General features: G+C 59.0%; 1 protein-coding gene across 6 annotated transcripts in view; it reads right to left on the bottom strand.

The window, feature by feature from the left end:
- NFATC1 (nuclear factor of activated T cells 1) overlaps positions 1 to 21,069 on the bottom strand; it is a 132,408-nt gene that overhangs the window by 89,139 nt on the left and 22,200 nt on the right. For all 6 annotated transcript variants that reach the window (XM_035271395.3, XM_017963563.5, XM_035271396.3 and 3 more), the window contains exon 3: positions 4,570 to 4,729. In XM_035271395.3, the coding sequence (XP_035127286.3) occupies positions 4,570 to 4,729 (160 nt within the window). The remainder of the gene's footprint in view (positions 1 to 4,569; positions 4,730 to 21,069) is intronic.

Here is a 21,069-nt window from a genome sequence, read left to right as displayed (position 1 = left end):
GCGCAGCTGAGGCCAAGTCCCAAACCAGGGACTCAGCTGCCCCCTCCTAACTGATGATATCACCAGCCGCAAACCTGAAATGCTGTTTCAGAATGGGCCCAGGCTCCTGTTTCACGTTCCAGTGACCTATTAATTATTCACATGAGACCAGCCTCATGTGTGGTGGCTAAGATGCTATCGGGAAAGTTGTTTTGGTGACTTGGTAAACGGACCTATATTCTCTGACCCTGGGTCAGAGGTCAGGCTACATCCCACAGAGCTCCACGTGCCCCCGTGGGGTGGAGGGTGCTGCAGAGATCGGGGCCGAGGGCCAGGATGCATGGCAAAGACATCTCCCCAGGGCCCTGGGCCCTTCCCGCCACGTCCGGGAGAGTGCAGGACGCAGGCCAAGGACGCAGGGACAAGTGTGAGGAACACAGCGGGCAAAGAGGGCAGGAGCAAAGGAAGGAACCTCGACCGAAAACAGGAGGAAAGTGACCCTCAGCTCCTGCCCGGACAGGGCCACGGTCCCCGGATGGGAACACACGGGCAGAGGACCAGCCTCCACCTTCACACCTGGAAACGCAGTGGGCTGCACAAGAAGGCCTCGGCGCTGTGTCCGGGGGGTTTCTCCTCCCTCCCTGGCCAGAGAGAGGGGAGGAACCCTGGCCCGCCTCATCCAGACCATCCCAATGGAAAACCTCCGAGAGCCAGCCTGATGGCTGATGTCTGCGTCCCCAGAAGGCGAGCAGGACTGAGGACGGAGGCTGTGTGGGAACGAGGTGGGGACACAAGAAGAAAAGCCAGCAGCCCCCAGAGCCCTCATGAACTCCGGTCCCAGCCTCACTGAGCACAGGACAGGGCCTCCGGGGTGAGGAGCTGCATGCAGAGGACCTCACACACAGGCAGAGTCTGCGGTCAGTGTGGAGGGTGGAGGATGGAGGCTGTCGGACTGCCACCAACAAGGACACCCAGTGTGAGCTGGGATTTGGGGGAAAGCTGTCCTGTGTGTCCCTTTCAGGTGTCACTAGAAATGCTGGTGAGGAGACAGCAGAGAGCAGGTGGCCGCCCCTCAGCCTTCCCTGCAAACAGCGGCCTGGAGAGCTCCTGGCATTGCAGGTCCAGGCCAGTCCACTGAGAACGGCAGCTAGGGTCCAGAGCAGGGGCAGGAGGGCCGTGACCCGGGGGCTGTATGGGCAGAAGCCAGGGCTGGGTGGGCTGCTGGTCATTCCTGCCCGGCCAGAACCTCTGGGAGGCTCTGAGTTGCTGTTCTGCCGAGGTCACGTGAGTCCTAAACGGGCCTTGGTCAGCCACGTGCTGGAGTCCCACACTGGACCCCTCTCTGCAGTGTCCCCATCACACTCTCCAGAGGCTGGGCTGTCCTAACCCGAAAGACCCACCCCCACAGAGGGGCTGCGGCCACCACCATGGCCGAGGTCCTGCCAGACTCCACAGGGACCACGTCCCCCAGGGGCTGCCGGCCATCCTCACCCAGACCCCCTCACAGGCAGCTCCAGGGACCCGCCCTTCCAGTCTAAGCCACGACTCTGTTCCTTCGATGCTGCCTCGGGGTACGAATGGTGTGATCACAAGAATGTGGCCACGAGACAGTGGACAGTGGCCTGGGCTGGTCTCTTCCCGGCGGAGGAATGACATTCACACAGACAGCAGGGCTCCCTCAGCACTGGCAGGACCGGGTGGCCTCCTTCCCCCTGAAGGAAAAGGCCCTAGACAGGAGGAGCCTGACGCCAGCCGTCCCTCCCGCACCTCAGCGCCCACAGGGAAGAGCAACAGTCTTTCCTAACCCGGGGCCCACGCTCCGGATGCTTCCTGGAGAGAAGGCGCCACCCCTGCTCTTACGCTTCTCTTCCCAGCTGCAAAACACGTGGGGATGGGGACGCGGGATACAGGCACAGGACGTGCTCCTGACCGCAAGAGCTGGCACCCACCCCCCAGGCCCCGCCACCCCCTCCTGGGCTCTGCCAGGGCGCGTGTGTGCCACAGGACACGCTGCTGGGCTTTCATTTTCTGGACAAGCTTTTTGAGATGTAGCGGACAGGCGACTCACAATAAAGGGAACAGCGTTTCTCAAACGCAGGACACTCCCGCCGTGGCTCCCAGGGGCTCTGACGCTGCCCGCGGTGCCCACCACCCACGGCCTCGTCCCTGCGCCCCAGGCCAGGTGAACAGCCTCACTTCTGAAAAGCAGGAAAGGACGTGCTAAATGACCCAAAGGCCGGAGGCACGTCCGTGGCTATGCGCTTCCACGGCAGCTGAGAACTTTCTGTTTTCATTCGTTTTCTAGTTCCACACAAACTGATTTCATCCCATTTGCGGTCCAACAATTGAAAGAGAAACAAACCCCAAAAACCCCTCTCTTTACCTGTTTACCCTGCACTTGCATAGACAGAAATTCAGTCTGCCACTGATGCAACAGAAAGCTCGTTACGTGACTCATTTCTCACAAATGAGACATGCTGACCTGACGTTTTCCATGCAGGGACGGTTTTCTCCTGCGCGTCAGTGGAAAGGACACAGGGCCAGCCCCTCCCGTTCTGCTGCTGTGCACACAGGCCGTTTGATTTGGAGTCATTGTTGAGGGTGCATTTTAGACATTTAAAATCGCTGTTTCGAGTTTCTGGGGTCCTCCTGAACGCCTGGATCCTCTCGATCGCATCTGTATTGACAGATTCAGCACCCTAAAGCCCAAGACACCCGGACGGCAAAACCGGAGACGGGATTCCGGGAGACACGGGCAGGAGGGCCCGGTGCTGAGCTGTGTTCGCGGCACGGGGTCACCGGCACGAGATACTCACAGAGGGGTGAAAATACATCCACGGAAAGTCAGGGCTGCCTGGAGTCCCAGCTACTCGGGAGACTGAGGCGGGAGAATTGCTTGAACCCAGGAGGCAGAGGCTGCGGTGAGCCGAGATCGCGCCATTGCACTCCAGCCTGGGCGACAGAGCGAGGCTCCATCTCAAACAAACAAACAAAACCAAACCTCACTGCTCTCCACGCTCACAGTCCCACTTTATCCTCCAAATAACAACCTTAATTCCTGCGGCTGCCCCTCATCTGCACACGGTGAAGGGGGCGATACAGCCCGCCCTGCTCCCACAAGCACAGCGAGCGCCCTTCACCAACGTAATTCATGGCACACGGGGGGCCGGGCCATTATTTCCTCTATTGCTTTATTTTCACTCCTTCTTCTCAGCCTCATTTCCAGGCCCTTTTAATCTCCTTCCCATTGAGCAATAACAGGCTTTCAGTCAGTGAACACCGAGGCAGGAACGGGAGGCAGACGCCTGCAGTGACCGAGCACAGCACTGTCCCACCTTTTCCACCTGGGAGGCGGAGACTTTAAATGTCAAACTGGCCGCTGGGCGCTGATGCGTCTCCGGCTTTTCCCTGCTTCAAGCAGCCGACGAGGTAGGTACTAATTGGCATCAAGCACACAGGCCACAAACGTCACGTCATCATCTGCGCGTGCCGGCGAAAGTGCTCGCCCAGCGCCCTGCCTGCTAATTCCACGTGCCGGCCGCTGCGTTGGCAAACAGCCATTTGTCCCTGTGGCCGCCTTCCCTCCACTATTTACCTAAATGGAAGGAAATAAAAACACGGGGCACCCCGCTGAGCACCCCTTCCAGCTTGCATCATTCCCTAAACGATGGGGCTGGGGCGCCCAGGTTTTGCTGTTGGGGTGTGCTGGAAAAATGTCCTCCGTGTTGCTGTGCGGCCAGGAGCCCTGGAACCCTGGAACCTGGGATCTGGGGCCAGGCCTCACTTCCCGCTCTGTGGCCAAAGCAGCAGATCCGGGGCCTGGGGTCTAGAGCTAATGAGGTGACAGGTTGATGGAAGGAAACACCGACACCCATGGCCACCCGGGGTCCACATCGATGACTGGGATGCACAGGGGCACGGCTGTGTGTCCCCGGCGTGGTCACTGCTCACCTCCCTGGAGGGAGCCGACGGACATCCTAACTCCACGTGGCTTTCCCCCGAGGTGTGAACAAGGCAAGAAGCCATACCAGAGCCCGGGCAGTCAGGCAGGGACAAGGCTGCAGGGTCGCCCAGCCCAGGCCCTCTCTGAAAGCCGCCTCCTTCTCTTCTCCTCAGGAAGCAAGTTGGGCCCTGGTGCCCCCGAGCGGCCCTGCTGAAAACAGGCCCCAGCCCCAGCCCCAAGCCCAGAGTATGCGATTCTGCAGGCCTGGGTGGGCCACAGAACCTGCATTTCTGACGACCCTCCCCACACTGTGAGGCTGGTGCTGCTGGCGGGAAACCCTGCCTCCAAGTTCAGAGGCTTTGGAGAGGGGAGAGTCAACCCCATGTAACATCCACACCACAGGCAGCACCACGGACACGGGACCCGCTTACGGGAGAGGGCCTGGGCATGCGAAGGCGGAGGAGGGGCCGTGCCACACTCCCTTCCAGGTCAGAGGCGGAGAGCAGCTCCCGGGACCCACCACAAAGGAGCACACAGCTGGCCTGGCCGGGACGCTCCACGGTGCAAGCACAGTTAGCTGCAGTGCCAGAGTTACTTTTGAACCAGAAAAGCAGCGAGTGGCCTGTGAGTCCGGCCGCAGCGCCTACCTGCACAACGGGGTGTCCTCCGGCTGACGCCTTCACGGCCCCGCGGCTGCCTTCCGTCTCATAGTGGGCGCGGTGGTGGGACTTCGGCTGCACCTCGATCCGGAGCTCGTACGGGCCGGAATGAGACGGCAGCTGCCAGTCCAGGGCAGGCAGGGTCGGGCTGGAAGGGAACAGAGCAGGTGTCAGCTCCCAGGTACCTCCGTGGGGACACCCCGCACTGTCTCAGGCCGACACCTCACCCCAAAAGCAGGTCCCGACCTGAGACTGACAAGCCTGTGTCAGCCTGTGTCAGGTCACCGCCCGCCTGTTCTGGAAACATTTTCCAAGCACAGCCTTAACGTACTCCTCTTCCTCCATGACAAGCTTCTACCATCAGCTGCTCAACCCTCCACCAAGACAGGTTTTGAACTCACTGAAAATCGTTTTAAAAATCATCTAAGAGGTAGGGGCTGTAGTCTAAGAACCAGGAAGCTCCAACCTCTCCTCGCCATGAGCTAGCTGTGCAGCGGCTGCCAGGCAGGAGACTAACTGCGCTCTCCATAAATGGGTGGGTTTGGAAGACGTGCTGAGCGCAATGTCGGCAGCCCCAAAATTCCATGACTGCTGCAAGACGAACAAAAAGGCCCAACTGAGGGTCAGCAGGAGGAACCGGGCGTCCATGGAGGGCTGGGTCGGGGGCGGGCAGCACAGCAGGCGGGGCATGACGGTGAGGGCCTGGGTAGCCTGTCCATTACTCTGCACAGAGGGACAGGAGCTGCACGACCTGGCGGGTGGCAGGTGCTGGGTCTGCCCTGGAGCCCACGGCCCCCATCCTTTGGAGAGAGGAGTGTTTGGGGTGGAAGGCTAAGGTAAGGTTCTGCCCGTGCCCTCGGCGGGAGAGTGTTCCTGAGGGCATTGTGTAGGAGGCTGCTGCGGACTGACTCAGCATTCCCCGGGGCCACACCGTGCACCCGAGGGGTTCTTGCATCTAGGGGGTGGCCTGCAGGAAGCCCCAGTGCAGCACCATCCATGCAGAAGCCACCTTCCACCCTGCTCAGGAGGCTGGGCGCCTCCTCACCGCCACGTGAGCAGAGCCTGCCCAGGGCCCACTGACCGTCCTCACTGTCTGGTGGGCAGAGCCTGCCCAGGGCCCACTGACTGTCCTCACTGTCTCGTGGGCAGAGCCTGGCTGAGGCCACTGACCGTCCTCACCGCCATATGGGCAGAGCCTGCCCAGGGCCCACTGACCGTCCTCACTGTCTCGTGGGCAGAGCCTGGCTGAGGCCACTGACTGTCCTCACCGCCATATGGGCAGAGCCTGTCCGGGACCCACTGACCATCCTCAGCATACAGGCTCACCCTGAGCACCATGGGTGGCTGGGCTGCTGAGGCCATTGTCCACACAGGGCCTGCAAATGCCACGTCTTCAGAACCAGCCCCACTGGCCGGTCACTCAGCCCTCCACTAGATTACTGCCTAGAGCTGCCCACGGTCACTCAACACCAGTTTTAAGTACAAGCCACAGAGACGTGGGACGCGCGGGGCGGCTTTTTGGAAGGAAGGGCAGGTTCCGTGCAACGCAGGCTCAGAGCGGGGGGGCATCTGCCGGTTCAAGGAAACTGCCTCCTGCCCCCTGAAGGTCCCCACACCTCAGGACACACCATGAACCCAAAGTGACTTTTCAAAAACAGAAGCAAGGCCAGGCACAGCAGCTCACACCTGTAATCCCAGCACTTTGGGAGGCCAACAGGGACTGATCACTTGAGTTCAGGAGTTCGACACCAGCCTGGGCAACATGGCGAGACCCCATCTCTACAAAACAAACCAAAAAAACTAGCAGGACATGGCGGTGCACCCCTGTGGTCCCAGCTATGCAGAAGGCTGAGCAGGGAGGATCACCTTGCTGGGGGAGGTTGAGGTTGCAGTGAGCCAAGGTGGCCACATGCTTCAGCCTGGGCCACGGGCAAGGCTCCGTCTCAAAACAAACAAAGTAAAAGCGGGTAGGATAAAAGACTCCTTCCAAGAGAAGAAGCCCAGGAGGCGGCTTGAATGGAACCAAACACATCATTTTAAAAAATACAAAATCTAAAATGTTCCTTAACAAGACTACATATTTCGCGACACTGGAAGCTTCATGGTAATTTGAAAACTTAGAAATGGATTTATCCAAAGACGCACCCGGCAGGCTGACCACCCACGTTCCCTCTGTTGTTATGGCCCCGAGGTACCCGGTGGACCCTGGCAGCCACAGCAGCTTTCCTGATGGAGGAATCGCCAAGACGGGGCTTCGCGGGCGGTGCATCCGAGCTGCGTCCCACGTGAGGTTCTCAGCGTGGGTGCCCGGTATCAGCTAACACTGCCAGGCAGAAGGAAGGCGGCTGAATCGAGCGCCCTGCGCCACACGGGCAGGACAAGAGCCTCTGGAGAAGGGCCTCTCCACACACAGCACTGGACGACCGCGCTTCTGGGGAAGGGAGGGGGTGGCTGCAGGGCCCGGCAACGAGAGAGCCCTTCGCAGGGGCCACCGCACTCCCCGACAGCCAGGTGCCAGAAAAAGTCGTGGACGGTGCCTGGCAGTGCCCAGCTCAGGTGCCCCAGACCTGTCTTCTGCTATGAATTGAAAAAGAAACAAATAAAAAACAAAATTCACAGTGGAAAAAAATGAGCTCACTGGATTCCCAGGAAACTTAAGAGCGAGAAAGAGTGAGAGAGAGAGAAGGAGGGAAGAAGAAAGGAGGAAAAGTCCCCCCGCGTTTGGCTAGAGGCAGATGCGTTTCCTAAAGATGAAGCCGTCTACGCAGTTTTCGCTTGACTGTCACGTAGAGTAACTAGGTAAGTGCAGCCAGGCGTCACTTTCTGATGGGAACACGGTCTGGGAAGCGCGTCCTTAGGCCGTTTCATCGTCATGAGAACTTGTGGGAACCAGCGGGGTGGCCAGGGCACACCCCAGCCACGCGGCGCGGCCCACGGCTGCCGGGCACGGTACACGTCGGCACAGTGCGCAGCTGCACCGAGCAAGGCCGCTGACTGCCCCACAGCGCTCAGTGTTTGTGAATCTAAACACATCTAAACACAGAACAGGCGCAGTGAAAAAAATGCTCTCACGACCTCACGGGAACCCTCACACGTGAAGTCCGCCGCTGACCCCCGCACCGGCTCTGGAGTTGTCTGCGGATTTACAACACGGTGTGTGCACAGCTTAAAGCAGGAGCGGTTTATAGAATGAGCATCATAACCCAGCCCATTACGTAGATTGGTTTTAGTTAGAAATTTTCAGCATGAATTTGGCAGCTCTACAAATTTGTGTCTCTGGTTCAGAAAAAAAGTGCCCAAACGGACGGGGGAAGGGCCTGCGCTGGGGAGACAGATGCTGCTGCCCCTGCCCCGCCCCGCCCCACGGGCTTCCTTCTTGGGGCGGCCGTGGGCAGCTGTGCTGCTGTTGGGGGTCTCTGACCAGCCACAGTCCCTGGAGCTGCAACTCGCTTGCTGGAGCCCTGAGCTCAGAACTGATAATAATTCCAGTAACTTCTAACTCATCTTCAACTTGAGTCAACTTTTTTAAAGATCAACACTCAATGCAATCAAAAAAATAAAAAATAAAAAACTCGAGTGAAATTTGCATACAACATCCATTCAGCCTGCACAGTGGCCAACACTCACAGACTCACTGGGTGTCTCCTTCCCTCCTTCCTCCCTCCCTCCTTCCCTCTTCCTTCCCTCCTTCCTCCCTCCCTCCCTCTTCCTTCCCTCCTTCCTCCCTCCCTCCCTCTTCCTTCCCTCCTTCCTCCCTCCCTCCCTCTTCCTTCCCTCCTTCCTCCCTCCCTCCCTCTTCCTTCCCTCCTTCCTCCCTCCCTCCATCTTCCTTCCCTCCTTCCTCCCTCCCTCCCTCTTCCTTCCCTCCTTCCTCCCTCCCTCCTTCCTCCCTCCCTCCTTCCTCCCTCCCTCCGTCTTCCTTCCCTCCTTCCTCCCTCCCTCCCTCTTCCTTCCCTCCTTCCTCCCTCCCTCTTCCTTCCCTACTTCCTCCATCCCTCTTCCTTCCCTCCTTCCCTCCTTCTTCCCTCTCTCCCTCTTCCTTCCCTCCTTCCTCCCTCCTTCTTCCTTCCCTCCTTCCTTCCTCCCTCCCTCTTCCTTCTCTCCTTCCTCCCTCCTTCCCTCTTCCTTCCTTCACTCCTCCCTCCCTCCCTCTCTCGCTCCTTCTTTCTTCTTTCCTCTCTTCCTCCTTCCTTCCTTCCTTCCCTCCTTCCGTTCTTCCTGTCTTCCCTTTCTTTTCTCTTTCTCTTTTTCTCTTTTTTTCTTTCCTTCTTTTATGAGATGGAATCTCGCTCTGTGGCCCAGGCTGGGGTGAAGTGGAGTGACCCTGGCTCACTGCAGCCTCCACCTCCCAAGTTCAAGTGATTCTCCTGCCTCAGCCTCCCGAGTAGCTGGGACTATGGGGGACCACAACCATGCCCAGCAATTTTTTGTATTTTCAGTAGAGATGTGGTTTCACCATGTTGGCCAGGATGGTCTCGAACTCCTGGCCTCAAGTGATCCTTCTGACCTGGCCTCCCAAAGTGCTGGGATTACAGGCATGAGCCACCGTGCCCAGCCCACTGGGTGTATTTCTATAAGCAGTTTTACAAAAAGGATGCATCTTAGCAAAATGAGACACATAAGGTGGTACTTCCTTTTTCTTTTCTCGCTCTGCCCCTGAGGCTGGAGGGCAGCCCACTGCATTCTCCACCTCCTGGGTTCAAGGATCATCCCGCCTCAGCCTCCCAAAGGGCTGGGGTTACAGGCACGGACCACCATGCCTGGCCTTTTTATGAAAGAAAGATCACATTTCAAGCATTTGAGCTTATTCAGAAACCACCTCACCACAGCAGCCATCCCCACTCCGATTCCCGACTCTGGGCTGTCCCCTCCTTCACTTTACAAACGCCAGCGACGTGAACATCCACAGAACCAACTCCCGGCCACATCTCAGGCCAGGTCCTGAGCAGACACAACGGGCAGAGGTGTGAGCATCGCCCCATCGCTCTCTGGAGGTGCCACAGATGCCGCCGCTGACCCACTCACCGCCCCGAGACCTGGCATGCTCATGGCCTTTGCCAGGGGGACGCATTGAGGCAGTCTTCTGTCTGCATCTTTCTACGACACTTAAAAACACAAGTGCAAGCCGGAAAACAAAACACTATGTACGAATGATAAAAACAAGCACTCTGAACCACCAGTGGAAACGTTTCTGGAACTGTCTGGACCTCTGGTGTCCCCTTGATGGATCTCCTGTTTCTCACTAAAGATGTCACAGAGCCAGGCTGACCTTGCACCTGCCACGGGCCGAGGCCACCCCTGCACAGAGGCCAGCCATCTGTCGCACAGGCTGGCAAATTTGGCAAATACTAGTCCCCCTTCCCTGGGTCTATTCCGTACGGTCCCTCACAAAGTGATACCTATGCTCACAGACAACAGGACGTGGGTCTCGAAAACTTCACGTGAAGGAAGACATCGCAGCATGAAGACGCCGTGCACGTGGGGATACGGAGGTCTGCAGCCCCGGGCACCCCCACCAGGACGCCAGAACCCAGGGTGCGCCTCCTCCACAGCCGCAGCTGCGCCCGGAGCCCGGCTCACGTGGCCACAGCTTCCACCTCGGCTGCCTCCAGAAGCCCCCACCATTCCCCAAGCCGGGCAGGCTTCAGACCCAGCACCTGTTGATCCTGAGCTCCCGCAGGCTCCTGACGAGCCGTGGGAGACTTAAGAAGATGCCAGGCAGAACGCAAGGCGGCCGGGAGAGTCCGCCTTCTGGGGATCCGGGGCCCGGGCATGGCAGCTGCCTGAGGTGAGGGCCAGCCCTGGGGCCGGGTGAGGCACTGCCTCCCCGCAGCTTCCTGCAAATCTGCAATGGTTGCAGAATAAAGTCTAAAAATGCTTGTCCCGCAGCCAGATGCAGCCTCCACACCCGCTGTCACCCAGAGAGGCTGCAGCCAAGTCACGAGGGCCGGGCCTTCCCACCACAGCAATGCAGGCACAAGGTTGCCAGCCCTGCCCTCCTGGACTCCTGTGTTTGCCGCCCTTCTGGGGGTCCAAGCACAGTGGTCCCACTGAGGCCTTGGGTGGACACTTGGCGGGGGCCAGAGCTGCCAAGCCTGAGCCCGCAGGCCAGACCAGAAAACACCTGCCAGGCCCTGAGAGTCCTGACACAGGTCCCCCCAACAGTGTGGCTTGGGTTCTGCTGTCTCACACTAGGGCCGATGTGGCATGGGTTGTCATGGGGAGTACGTCGTGTGGCCCCTGTGGCCCGAGGAGCTTTCCACGGGAGGAGCCAGCCACACACTCTGAGCTGGCCACAAGCTCCTTTCCACAGGAGGAGGCAGCCACATGCTCCTTTCCAGGCGAGGAGGAGCCGGCCACACACTCCTTTCCACAGGAGGAGCCGGCCACACGCTCCTTTCCAGGGGAGGAGGAGCTGGCCACACGCTCCTTTCCAGGGGAGGAGGAGCCGTTCCTGCCCCTGAACCTGTGTCTCCCTCACCTAGGAAGGGCATGATGAACTTTTTTAGCCCACAGCTCACGCCAGAGATGCCCTCCTCTGTGCTGGGATGCTGAGTCAAAGAATACAAGTACCCCAGGCTCCTGGCCCGTGGCGCTGGGCCCCCAAAGGTCATCATGGGGGTGACTGCTGTTCCAGTGTCACTGGGTCAGGCTCACTGCAGGGTCCAGCCGTGAAGAGCTGCACACATTTCAGCAAGAGTCGCACAGAAGCACCCCTCTGCACTGGGCTCTGCTGAATGCTCGATGACCCTCGTGGCCTCATCGCCCCATTGGACGTACCCATGACCTCCACCAGGCGCTTGGAGGTGCTAGCCGGCCGCCACCTCCAGAGAGAAACGTGCACTCTGCCGTCCACACTCCTGCTATGACGGGAGGCCCAGGAACCCCAGAAGTGTCGGTCGCTTAGCCCAGCAAGAAATGCAGGACACAGCCGAAGTCTACCTGAGTTCAAAGCCAAGGTTAAGCTGACAGGATTCACCACTCACTCTCTGCCCCCGAGGTCGAAAAGCTCCTTACTCCTTCCGCCCCACAGCCAAGCCTTGGGTGCATCGTGAGGCGGGGCCATCTCGCAGGTATCTGCCTCCGTCCTGCCCCACGGACCCCACAGAGCCCACAGACTCCACAGAGCCCACGGACCCCACAGAGCCCACAGAGCCCACAGACTCCACAGAGCCCACAGACCCCACAGAGCCCACAAACCCCACGGACCCCACAGACCTCATAGATTCCTGCAGACCACGGCCTTGTGATTTAAAGCTAAACATCATCGTGAAACTGATCTTATCAGCGACCACAAATACCACAGAGTCATGCACACACCACGCAGCCAAAACACAGCCAGGACCCAAGCCACCCCCGAGCGGTGCCGAGCTGAGGAAAACACAGGAAAGTCGAGAGAAAGAGAGACCCTCAGGGCACCAGGAGGGTGGGCGGTGAAGCTTGACGGGCAGCGGGGAACCTTCCTCTGCCAGGAGAAGATGTGGTGCCTGGACCTGCCCAGCGCCCAACGCCAGCAGCTGCCAAGATGATGACAGGCCGGGGAATCCAAACTGCCTTGGTGACATTAAGGGGTTATTTTAAATTAATTATTAGCTGTGATAACGGTACTGTAACTCCTTTCTATTTTTTATTATATGTTGACAATGACATTCACATGTCTGTGGGGAGAGTGATGGTCACGATCTTGGAATCACTTTCTAAAAATGAGCTCCCATCTTGGAGAGAGACACAGTAAGATGTCTGTAGCTAAAACTCCACGACCCCTGGGATTTGCCTGGGACTCATGGGGTGAGGGTGGGTTTGTGGGGGAGACAAGCCGCCCGTAAGCTCACGATTCGGGGAGTCGTGGATGGCATGGGGGCCCCAATGTCAGATTCTAATTCTGCGTGTGCTTAAAATGTCCGGCGATAAAAAGTAAAAGGGAAAAACATTTTCAAGAGTAAACATCCTGAAAGGACTGCTGTCCTATCCTAACTCGCAGGATGGTTTTCCTGCCTCAAACTCCCGAGCAGCTGGGACTGCAGGCGCACACCCCGCCTGGCTAATTGTTACATTTTTTGTAGAGATGGGGTCTGGCCGTGTTGCCCAGGCCGGGCTCACACTCCTGGCTCCAGTGATCTGGTGCCTCGGCCTCCCAGAGCGCTGGGATTCCCGCAGGGTCCTTTACTGCTCTCTGTATTTACCAGAAAAACGGAGAAACTCTGCTCTCGGTCTTGAGTCTTGGCCTCTGCCCTGCACATCCCCCGCCGCGAGCTGAGCCTGAGGCCCGGCGGGTCCCTCCCCCTGAGAAAGGCCACGTCCCCTGAAAACTCTCCTGAGCCGCCCCCGCCCTGCCGGGAACTATGAGAAACCCAGAATCACGCCCTCGGCGGCAGAAGCCCAGAGCTGACGCGGCTCTTTTCTTTAAGTGTTTTGGGTAAAACCCTTTAATTCTGATTTTCCGAGGGTTAAGCCTGTACGCGCTCATTGTTTAGGCGAAAACTGTGAAGGCTGCTCGTGATTCCTGCAGCTTCAAGACACAGGAAGTGACAGACTCTGAGCTCGGCAGGGCCAAGTCCGCCCAAGAGACTCAGGGGCAGCTCCGGGTCAGCAAAGGGTTCAGGGTCACCTCACAGTCTCCTGTCGGCCGGCAGCCACAGGCCTTATGGCCATTTGGTTGTTTGGGGTTTTTTCCACTTAATTAAGGGAGAGTGAGAGAGAGACAGACAGACAGAGACAGAGAGACAGAAAGAGAGAGAGAGACAGAGAGACAGAAAGAGACACAGAGAGAGAAACAGTGAAAGACAGAGACGGAGAGAGAGAGAGAGAGAGAAAGAGACACAGAATCAGAGACTGAGACAGAGTCAGAGACAGAGGTACAGAGACAGAGAGATAGAGAGAGCGAGAGACAGAGACAAAGAGAAAGAGACAGAAAGAGAGAATCAGAGACAGAGACAGAGAGACAGAGACACAGAGAGAAACAGAGAGACAGAGAGAGAAAGAGACAAAGAGAAAGAGACAGAGACTGAGAGAGACAGAGAGAATCAGCCAGAGACAGAAAGAAACAGACAGAATGAGATAGAGAGACAGGAGACACAGAGAGAGAAACCGAGCAAGACAGAGACAGAGATAGAGAGACAGACTGAGATAGAGAGAATCAGAGACTAAGAGAGACAGAGAGTCAGATATAGAGACAGAGTGAGACAGAGAGAGACAGAGATAGAGACATAGAGGCAGAGAGACAGAGAAAGACACAGAAAGAGACAGAGAGCAGGAGGCAGAGAGAGAGAGACGGTGAGTGTATTTCCCTGAAGTGAGGCAGCTTCTGGGTCTTCGGGCTCGTGTGTCTGGAGCTGCCCAGGACCACCCAGCGGCCAGCGGTCAGCAGCCCCGTGGAGGCCAGCCTCGCCCCTGACCTGTGCCGGCAGAACTCGGGCCTGAGAAAGCTCTGCCCACCCAGGCGAGGTTGGCCTTCCTGGAGAGCGGCCCAGAGTCCGGCCTGCAGAGCCCAGGTGGGCCCTCACACACCCGTTTCTCAGAGACAGCAGCGCGGCGGCGTCTGTGCGTCACCCCCGACATGACTCCTGACCCCTGGCTGGGCCTGGCTGCGGGACGCAGCCTCCGCCCTCCCACACCCTGCCCCAGGGATGACCCCACAGACCACGTGGTTTTCTTCCATGCTCCAAGACAAGGCCTTTCACAAAATCCTGCCAGGCAGGCCGGGGCGAGGGGGCTCAGACAATCTCGGGATCTCAGGAGTCGGGAAGAGGCCTGGGGCCACTGCTGTCCCACCTGGGGGGTCACCCAGAAGCCCCGGCAGCCACACTCCTGGACAGTGGGCCCGCTCCCTAGCTCCCACGCACCCCTCCCTGAAGCCAAAGCTATCGAGTTCTGAGGCCGTGGGCGGGGCCTCCTCTCCACGTGGGACGCAGGCTCTGTGCCCGGGAGGAAGGCGGCCAGAGGCAGCCCTGGGCCTCACGAGCTGGCAGAAAAGATGATTTTGCAGAGACATGGGCAGATGAGAAGCAGGTGATTGGGACCAGGGTGGGACCAGAAAGACAGGGAAACCCAACCCTGTCCTCCTGCCCCCCGGGGTGATGCTCAGGATGCAGGGCAGCCCCTCCAGCCATGGGTGCCACCAGGACAGCAGTGCAGGCACCGGTGGCCACGGCCCACCCGCAGTCCCTGTCTGTCCTGGTGTGTCCCTGGTCCCAGGCTGGGCAAATGGCTCCGGGGTCTGCCTGTGGCGGGGGGGCCCCAGGACGCTGCCTTTGGGGAGAGGCTGTGCAGGCTCAGTCCTAGACGAGTGCCACGGCTGCAGCCCCGCCAGCCAGGGACACCCAGCCCAGGAACTCAAACCAAAGCCAAAACCACAGCCCGGAGTGCGCAGGAGCTCGGCTGAGAGGCCAGGGTGCAGAAGTTTTGTTTTAAGGACAAACTTGGGGCTTTATAAGAACTGACGGCGTCCTGAGGCTCCACCCCATGGGACCGGGGCACAGCCAGGGCGCAGGTCTTTCCAGTCCTTCGGAACATCAGAGTCATCCCCTCTTTACGTGCCCCGCCCCCTAGCCCACCACTGTCTGGAGAGCCTCATGAAGGCTTTGGACACAGGCCCCCTGATCCCAGGCCTGGCAGCTCCCCCATTGTCCTCACCCCTCTATCCGCCCTGCACTGCCCTGGGATGCTGAGCTCCTGCCCCCGAGGCAGACCCAGCCCTCACCCAGCTCCATGTGGGGGGCCTCCCGAATGTTTACACATGGATCAGAGCAGCTTTCCACAAAGCCCCCGACGGTCAGCCTCCCTCCCTCCCAGAAAAACTATGCAGACCGGAGAAAGCACCTTCCAGGGCTCTGAAATGTTCCCTGCAGCTCAAGGCAGGAGGGATGCTCAGGAAGCAGGAGCTCATTGGGAACCCAGGCTCAGTGGAAATAGGGAAGCACCATGGGGTCCCAGCGCCCCTGGGCAGTGGGAACGGGGCTACACTGTGGGGTCCCAGAGCCCCTCGGCAGTGGGAACTGGGTGCACTGTGGGGTCCCAGAGCCTCTGGGAAGTGGGAACGTGGCACTACACTGTGGGGTCCCAGCACCCCTGGGCAGTGGGAACTGGGTGCACTGTGGGGTCCCAGCGCCCCTGGGCAGTGGGAACGGGGCCACACTGTGGGGTCCCAGCGCCCCTGGGCAGTGGGAACGGGATCACACTGTGGGGTCCCAGCACCCCTGGGCAGTGGGAACGGGGCCACACTGTGGGGTCCCAGCACCCCTGGGCAGTGGGAACGGGGCCACGCTGTGGGATCCCAGTGCCCCTGGGCAGCAGGTCCCATGCTATACACCCTCCCTCTCCCTCACTCCCCTGCCCTCTGGGACAGTAGCTGCTGAAGTCTTCTCGGCTTCTCTCTGGGGCTGGAGAGCAACAGTGTGGTGGGGGAAGGGGAATTGCCCCTGCCCCGCCCCCACCACCCACTCATCCCAGTTCACAAGGGGGCAGATCCAGTCCCTGCACACACAGGCCGTTCCCAGGCCCCAGACACTTTCTCAGACGCCTCCAGGTTCAGGACACATTGGTCATGACTCAGATGAAGCTTTGGCAGAGAGCAGCCTCAGATCACACTCGCCATGGATGGCTTATAAAGCAAAAACCAAAACCAGGAGTGTCTTATTGCACAAGCTGAGTGGGTGGGGCACGAGGAAGCCATGGACCGACTCTGTTTCCAGCAGGTAACAGCTGACCATGTTCTGGATGTTCACTGAATGGCAGCTTAGGTGATTCACGGGGAATACTTGGAGCTACAGTAAATACAGAGGCTTCCTAAACCACCTACAGGGACTTTTCAAAGTGGGGATGTGTCCCTCTCCAAGGACCAATGTTGTGGATGTCGCCAAAACAGAGGATACTCAGGTTCTGACGCCCGGGGCTATGGGCATCCCTGATCCTCAGGGCTGGAGGAGACCCAGCACCAAGAGGCGCCCAAGCCTCCAGCTCCACGCTCAGCTGGGACGTCACCATGGGGATACAGTCCGCAGTGGCAGCAGTGCCAAGAGCTGCTGCTTTAGCCCAGTGACAACGGAGCTGCTTCACGGCTCTCCCTCAGTCTCTGTGTCTGCAGGGCGGCCTGTGGACGGGACTCCTCTTGCAGCTGACACCTGGAGGCTGCCGTGGACCTCAGAGCCCAAAGCAGTCCCACACCCGCACCGCACCTGTCCAGAACAAAAACCTGGAGGCCAGCCGCTTCTTACCCTTCCCTCAGTGCCTACCAGTTTCCATGCGCCTCAGTTTCGTCATCCACATAAAGAGGCTGATCCCTGCTCTTCACTCCCCCCAGGCCCCCGGACAGCCCTCACCCCACATGGCCCCTCATAGCCAGGGCTCCGAGTGAAAGTATCCAGGCACTACTGCCCCATGACAGCCCGTCTCTGGAAACACACTCGGCGTGTCTGCCCGTGGGAGGCAGCCAGGTCTGTGCCACGCGTCATCCTGGGGTCAGGGAACCCTCAAGTTCTGGGAACAGCAGCCTGTGCAGAGGGAGAGGAGCTGGGGTGCCCCACAAGCCACAGAACTGCCGTGACTGGGTCAGAGCGGGCAAAGGCACAATAGCGGTTCCACACACCAATGTCGGGACCACGTTCCTGACACACATCACGGCTTCCAGCATACAAACGCAGGTGGCTCCATGTTCCCAGTGAGAAAATGCTCCTTCCATAAACTAGAACCCTGCCCCTGCGGAGCAGAATCGAGCTGCGTGCAAGTGGGTTTCGGGGGGTTCCTGCTCCGTGAGTCCATGCAGGGCGAAGCCAGCGTCCCGGCAGCCCCGCTCCTCTCTGCGGTGGGCTCGCCTGGAAACACCTGCTACCGGCTCACCGCCAACGGAGGGCAGCGTGCAGGCCACACGGTCTCAGGTGGGAAACGTCGGGGGTGTGCACGGTGTCCGGTGCGGCCTTCATGAGTACTGCCTCTACCTAAAGCCCTGTGTGTCTAACCCAGCTTCCAGAGACATTTCAGAAGCACTCAAAAGAAAAGTCCATCCAAATGCAGAGAACATTTTGCTCAAGAATCCAAGAGGTGTTAATTTGCACCTAAGAGTCTAGTTTTAAATGTGAGTAACTGTCTTCCAACTCCCGACTCAGTTTCAGTCCCAAGGCAGGAAGGACCCTCGGCCGCCCAGCTGCAGGACTGCCCGCCCCAGGCCCACCTTCACTGCTCAGGAGCCAGCATCTGCACAGGAGCAAATCCTGTTTTGTCTGTGGTCATCCGTGCTCATCCGGACCAGCTGGGCCCTCCACAGCCTAGGAAATCTCAAAATTGGGAACTTATGAAGGCTTCTAGCTCCCTGCCACCCCCACGCTGTTTCCATGGAGACATCTGAGCCCCCAGGCAGGTGCTGACCCCTCCAAGGGCCTTTGGTGAGATGGGCCAACATTTCGGATCTCAACGATCTGACTTGAAACATGTGGCTCATGCCTGCAATCCCAGCACTTTGAGAGGCCAAGGCGGGAGGGCTGCTTGAGGTCAGGAGTCCTATACCAGCCCTGGACCGCACAGCAAGACCCTGTCTACAGAACATAAAAAAGTAGCCAGGGTGGTGCCGCACACCTGTGGTCCCAGCTGCTCGGCGGACTGAGGTGGGAGGATCCCCTGAGCCCGGGAGGTCGAGGCTGCAGTGAGCTGTTAACGGCGCCACTGCACTCCAGCCTGGACAACAGAGCAAGACCCTGTCTCAAAAAAAAAAAAAAAAAAAAAAAAAATCTGAGGGCAAAGCCACAAAGCCACAACTGTTTTATCCTTTCCAGGAACAGAGCACGTTCTCCTCCTCATGGCTAAGAACAGACGCCGACAGTGTCACACTGAGAAGGACCAGGGAGAAGACTCCCAGCCTTCCGCACACATGGAGAACACGCTGAGGACGAGGGAGAAGATGCCCCGGCCTTCCACACAAGTGGGGAACACGTCGAGGACCAGGGAGAAGACTCCCAGCCTTCCGCACACACGGGGAACACGCCGAGGACCAGGGAGAAGACGCCCCGGCCTTCCGCACACACGGGGAACACGCCGAGGACCAGGGAGAAGACGCCCCGGCCTTCCGCACACACGGGGAACACGCCGAGGACCAGGAAGAAGACTCCCGGCCTTCCGCACACACGGGGAACACGCTGAGGACCAGGGAAAAGACGCCCCGGCCTTCCACACAAGCGGGGAACACGCCGAGGACCAGGGAGAAGACTCCCGGTCTTCCGCACACACAGGGAACACGCTGAGGACCAGGGAGAAGACGCCCCGGCCTTCCACACAAGCGGGAAACACGCCGAGGACCGGGGAGAAGACTCCCTGGCCTTCCACACAAGCGGGGAACATGCCGAAGACCGGGGAGAAGACGCCCAGCCTTCCACACAAGCAGGGGACACACCAAGGACCGGGGAGAAGACGCCTGGCCTTCCACACAAGCGGGGGAAACGCCGAGGACCAGGGAGAAGACTCCCGGCCTTCCGCACACATGGGGAACACGCTGAGGACCAGGGAGAAGACACCCCGGCCTTCCACACAAGCGGGGAACACGCCGAGGACCAGGGAGAAGACTCCCGGCCTTCCGCACACACAGGGAACATGCCGAGGACCAGGGAGAAGATTCCCCGGCCTTCCACACAAGCGGGGAACACGCCGAGGACCAGGGAGAAGATACCCGGCCTTCCACACAAGCAGAGGACACACCGAGGACCGAGGAGAAGACGCCCGGCCTTCCACACAAGCGGGGGACACGCCGAGGATCGGGGAGAAGACGCCTCGGCCTTCCACACATGTGGGGAACGTGCTGAGGACCGGGAAAAAGACGCCCCGGCCTTCCACACAAGTGGGGAACACACTGAGGACCAGGGAGGTGCCCCGGTCTTCTACACACACAGGGAACACTCTGAGGACCAGGGAGAAGCCACCCAAGCCTTCCACACACACCAGGAAAACCCTGAGAAGGACCAAGGAGACGACATCCCGTCCTTCCACACGAGCAGGGAACACAGTGAGGACCAGGGAGAAGACGCCCCAGCCTTGCACACAGGCGGGAACAGACTGAGGACCAGGGAAAACACGCTCCGGCCTTCCACACGCACGGGGAACATGCACAGGTGCGCTCAGCCTCCCCAGGCCCCTCGAGCCCTCACACCCACCCTTCCCATCAGAAACCAGTACTGAAACCCTGTCCTCCAAGTGTCGCTATGAACTCCCGATGGCAGAAACAAACTCAACAACGCGGGCAGAAGGCTGTGTGCTGCCGACGCTACTGAGGCAGCTCAACAAGGGGCAAATTAGCCAAGACTGGGGCACACGTGCCATCAGGAGGCGACATCTTCTTCACTCCGAGCCCCTCACCCACAGAGGCCGGCAGAAGCTGTGCCTTCTCAGGGAGGGGCAGCTGCAGGTGTACCACGGGTGCATGAAGCCCTTCAGTGGGACTCTAACCCTGGAAGGCTCCACATCCTGTTGAGGGGAGTGAAGGCCAGTCTAGGCAGAAGGGCTCCATGACACCCTCAGAGAGGGTAGGCTCACCAGGTCTCCTAGGAGTCGGGGACCTGGCATGGGTGGAGTCTGGGGTGCAGGCTTTAGGGTCTGCCCATCACGCACAGAGTCCAGTTCTATTATGACTGGGCAGCCATGGGCAAGTGGCCTCAACCGTGTCCATGGTTGGGTGGCCGTTGAGAGCCTGACTGTGGCCCCACAGCTCCCCACCACAGAGCGTCACAGCTGCCACAGAAAGAAACTGCTGGGTCCCACAACCCCCACAGGCACCCAGAGCCCTGCAGACCCACAGGAAAGACAGGAAGAAGGCAGGATGCCAGGGCTCCTCCCGCCCCACTGCAGCAGGGACCAAGGGCAGATTCCAAGCCCACAACGAAACTGGGTAGGTGGCTGCTGAGCAGGATGCAACCACAGCACCACGGAGGATAGGCCCAGCTAGAGATCCTCTCCCATCACCTCACATCTCCCCATGGCCCATCTCCCATCATCTCCCATCTCCCATCATCTCCCATCATCTCCCATCATCTCCCAACGTCCCCAGTCATCTCCCATCTCCCATCATCTCCTATCATCTCCCATTATCCCCCATTATCTCCCATCTCCCATCATCTCCCTCATCTTATCTCCCATCATCTCCCATCTCCCATCATCTCCCATCTCCCGTCATCTCCCATCTCCCGTCATCTCCCATCATTTCCCATCTCCCATCATCTCCCATCATCTCCCAACATCCCCCGTCATCTCCCATCTCCCATCATCTCCCATTATCCCCCATTATCTCCCATCTCCCATCATCTCCCTCATCTTATCTCCCATCATCTCCCATCTCCCATCATCTCCCATCATCTCCCTCATCTCATCTCCCATCATCTCCCATCTCCCATCATCCCCCATCATCGCCCAGAATCTCCCATCTCCTACCATCTCCCACCATCTCCCATCTCCCATCATCTCCCGTCTCCCATCATCTCCCGTCTCCTATCATCTCTCGTCTCCCATCATCTCCCG

The sequence above is a fragment of the Callithrix jacchus genome, chromosome 13 (assembly GCF_049354715.1).
Source record: "Callithrix jacchus isolate 240 chromosome 13, calJac240_pri, whole genome shotgun sequence".
Classification (NCBI taxonomy): domain Eukaryota; kingdom Metazoa; phylum Chordata; class Mammalia; order Primates; family Cebidae; genus Callithrix; species Callithrix jacchus.
The sequence above is the reverse complement of the archived record's forward strand: the minus strand, read 5'-3'. Positions and strand labels throughout refer to the sequence as shown.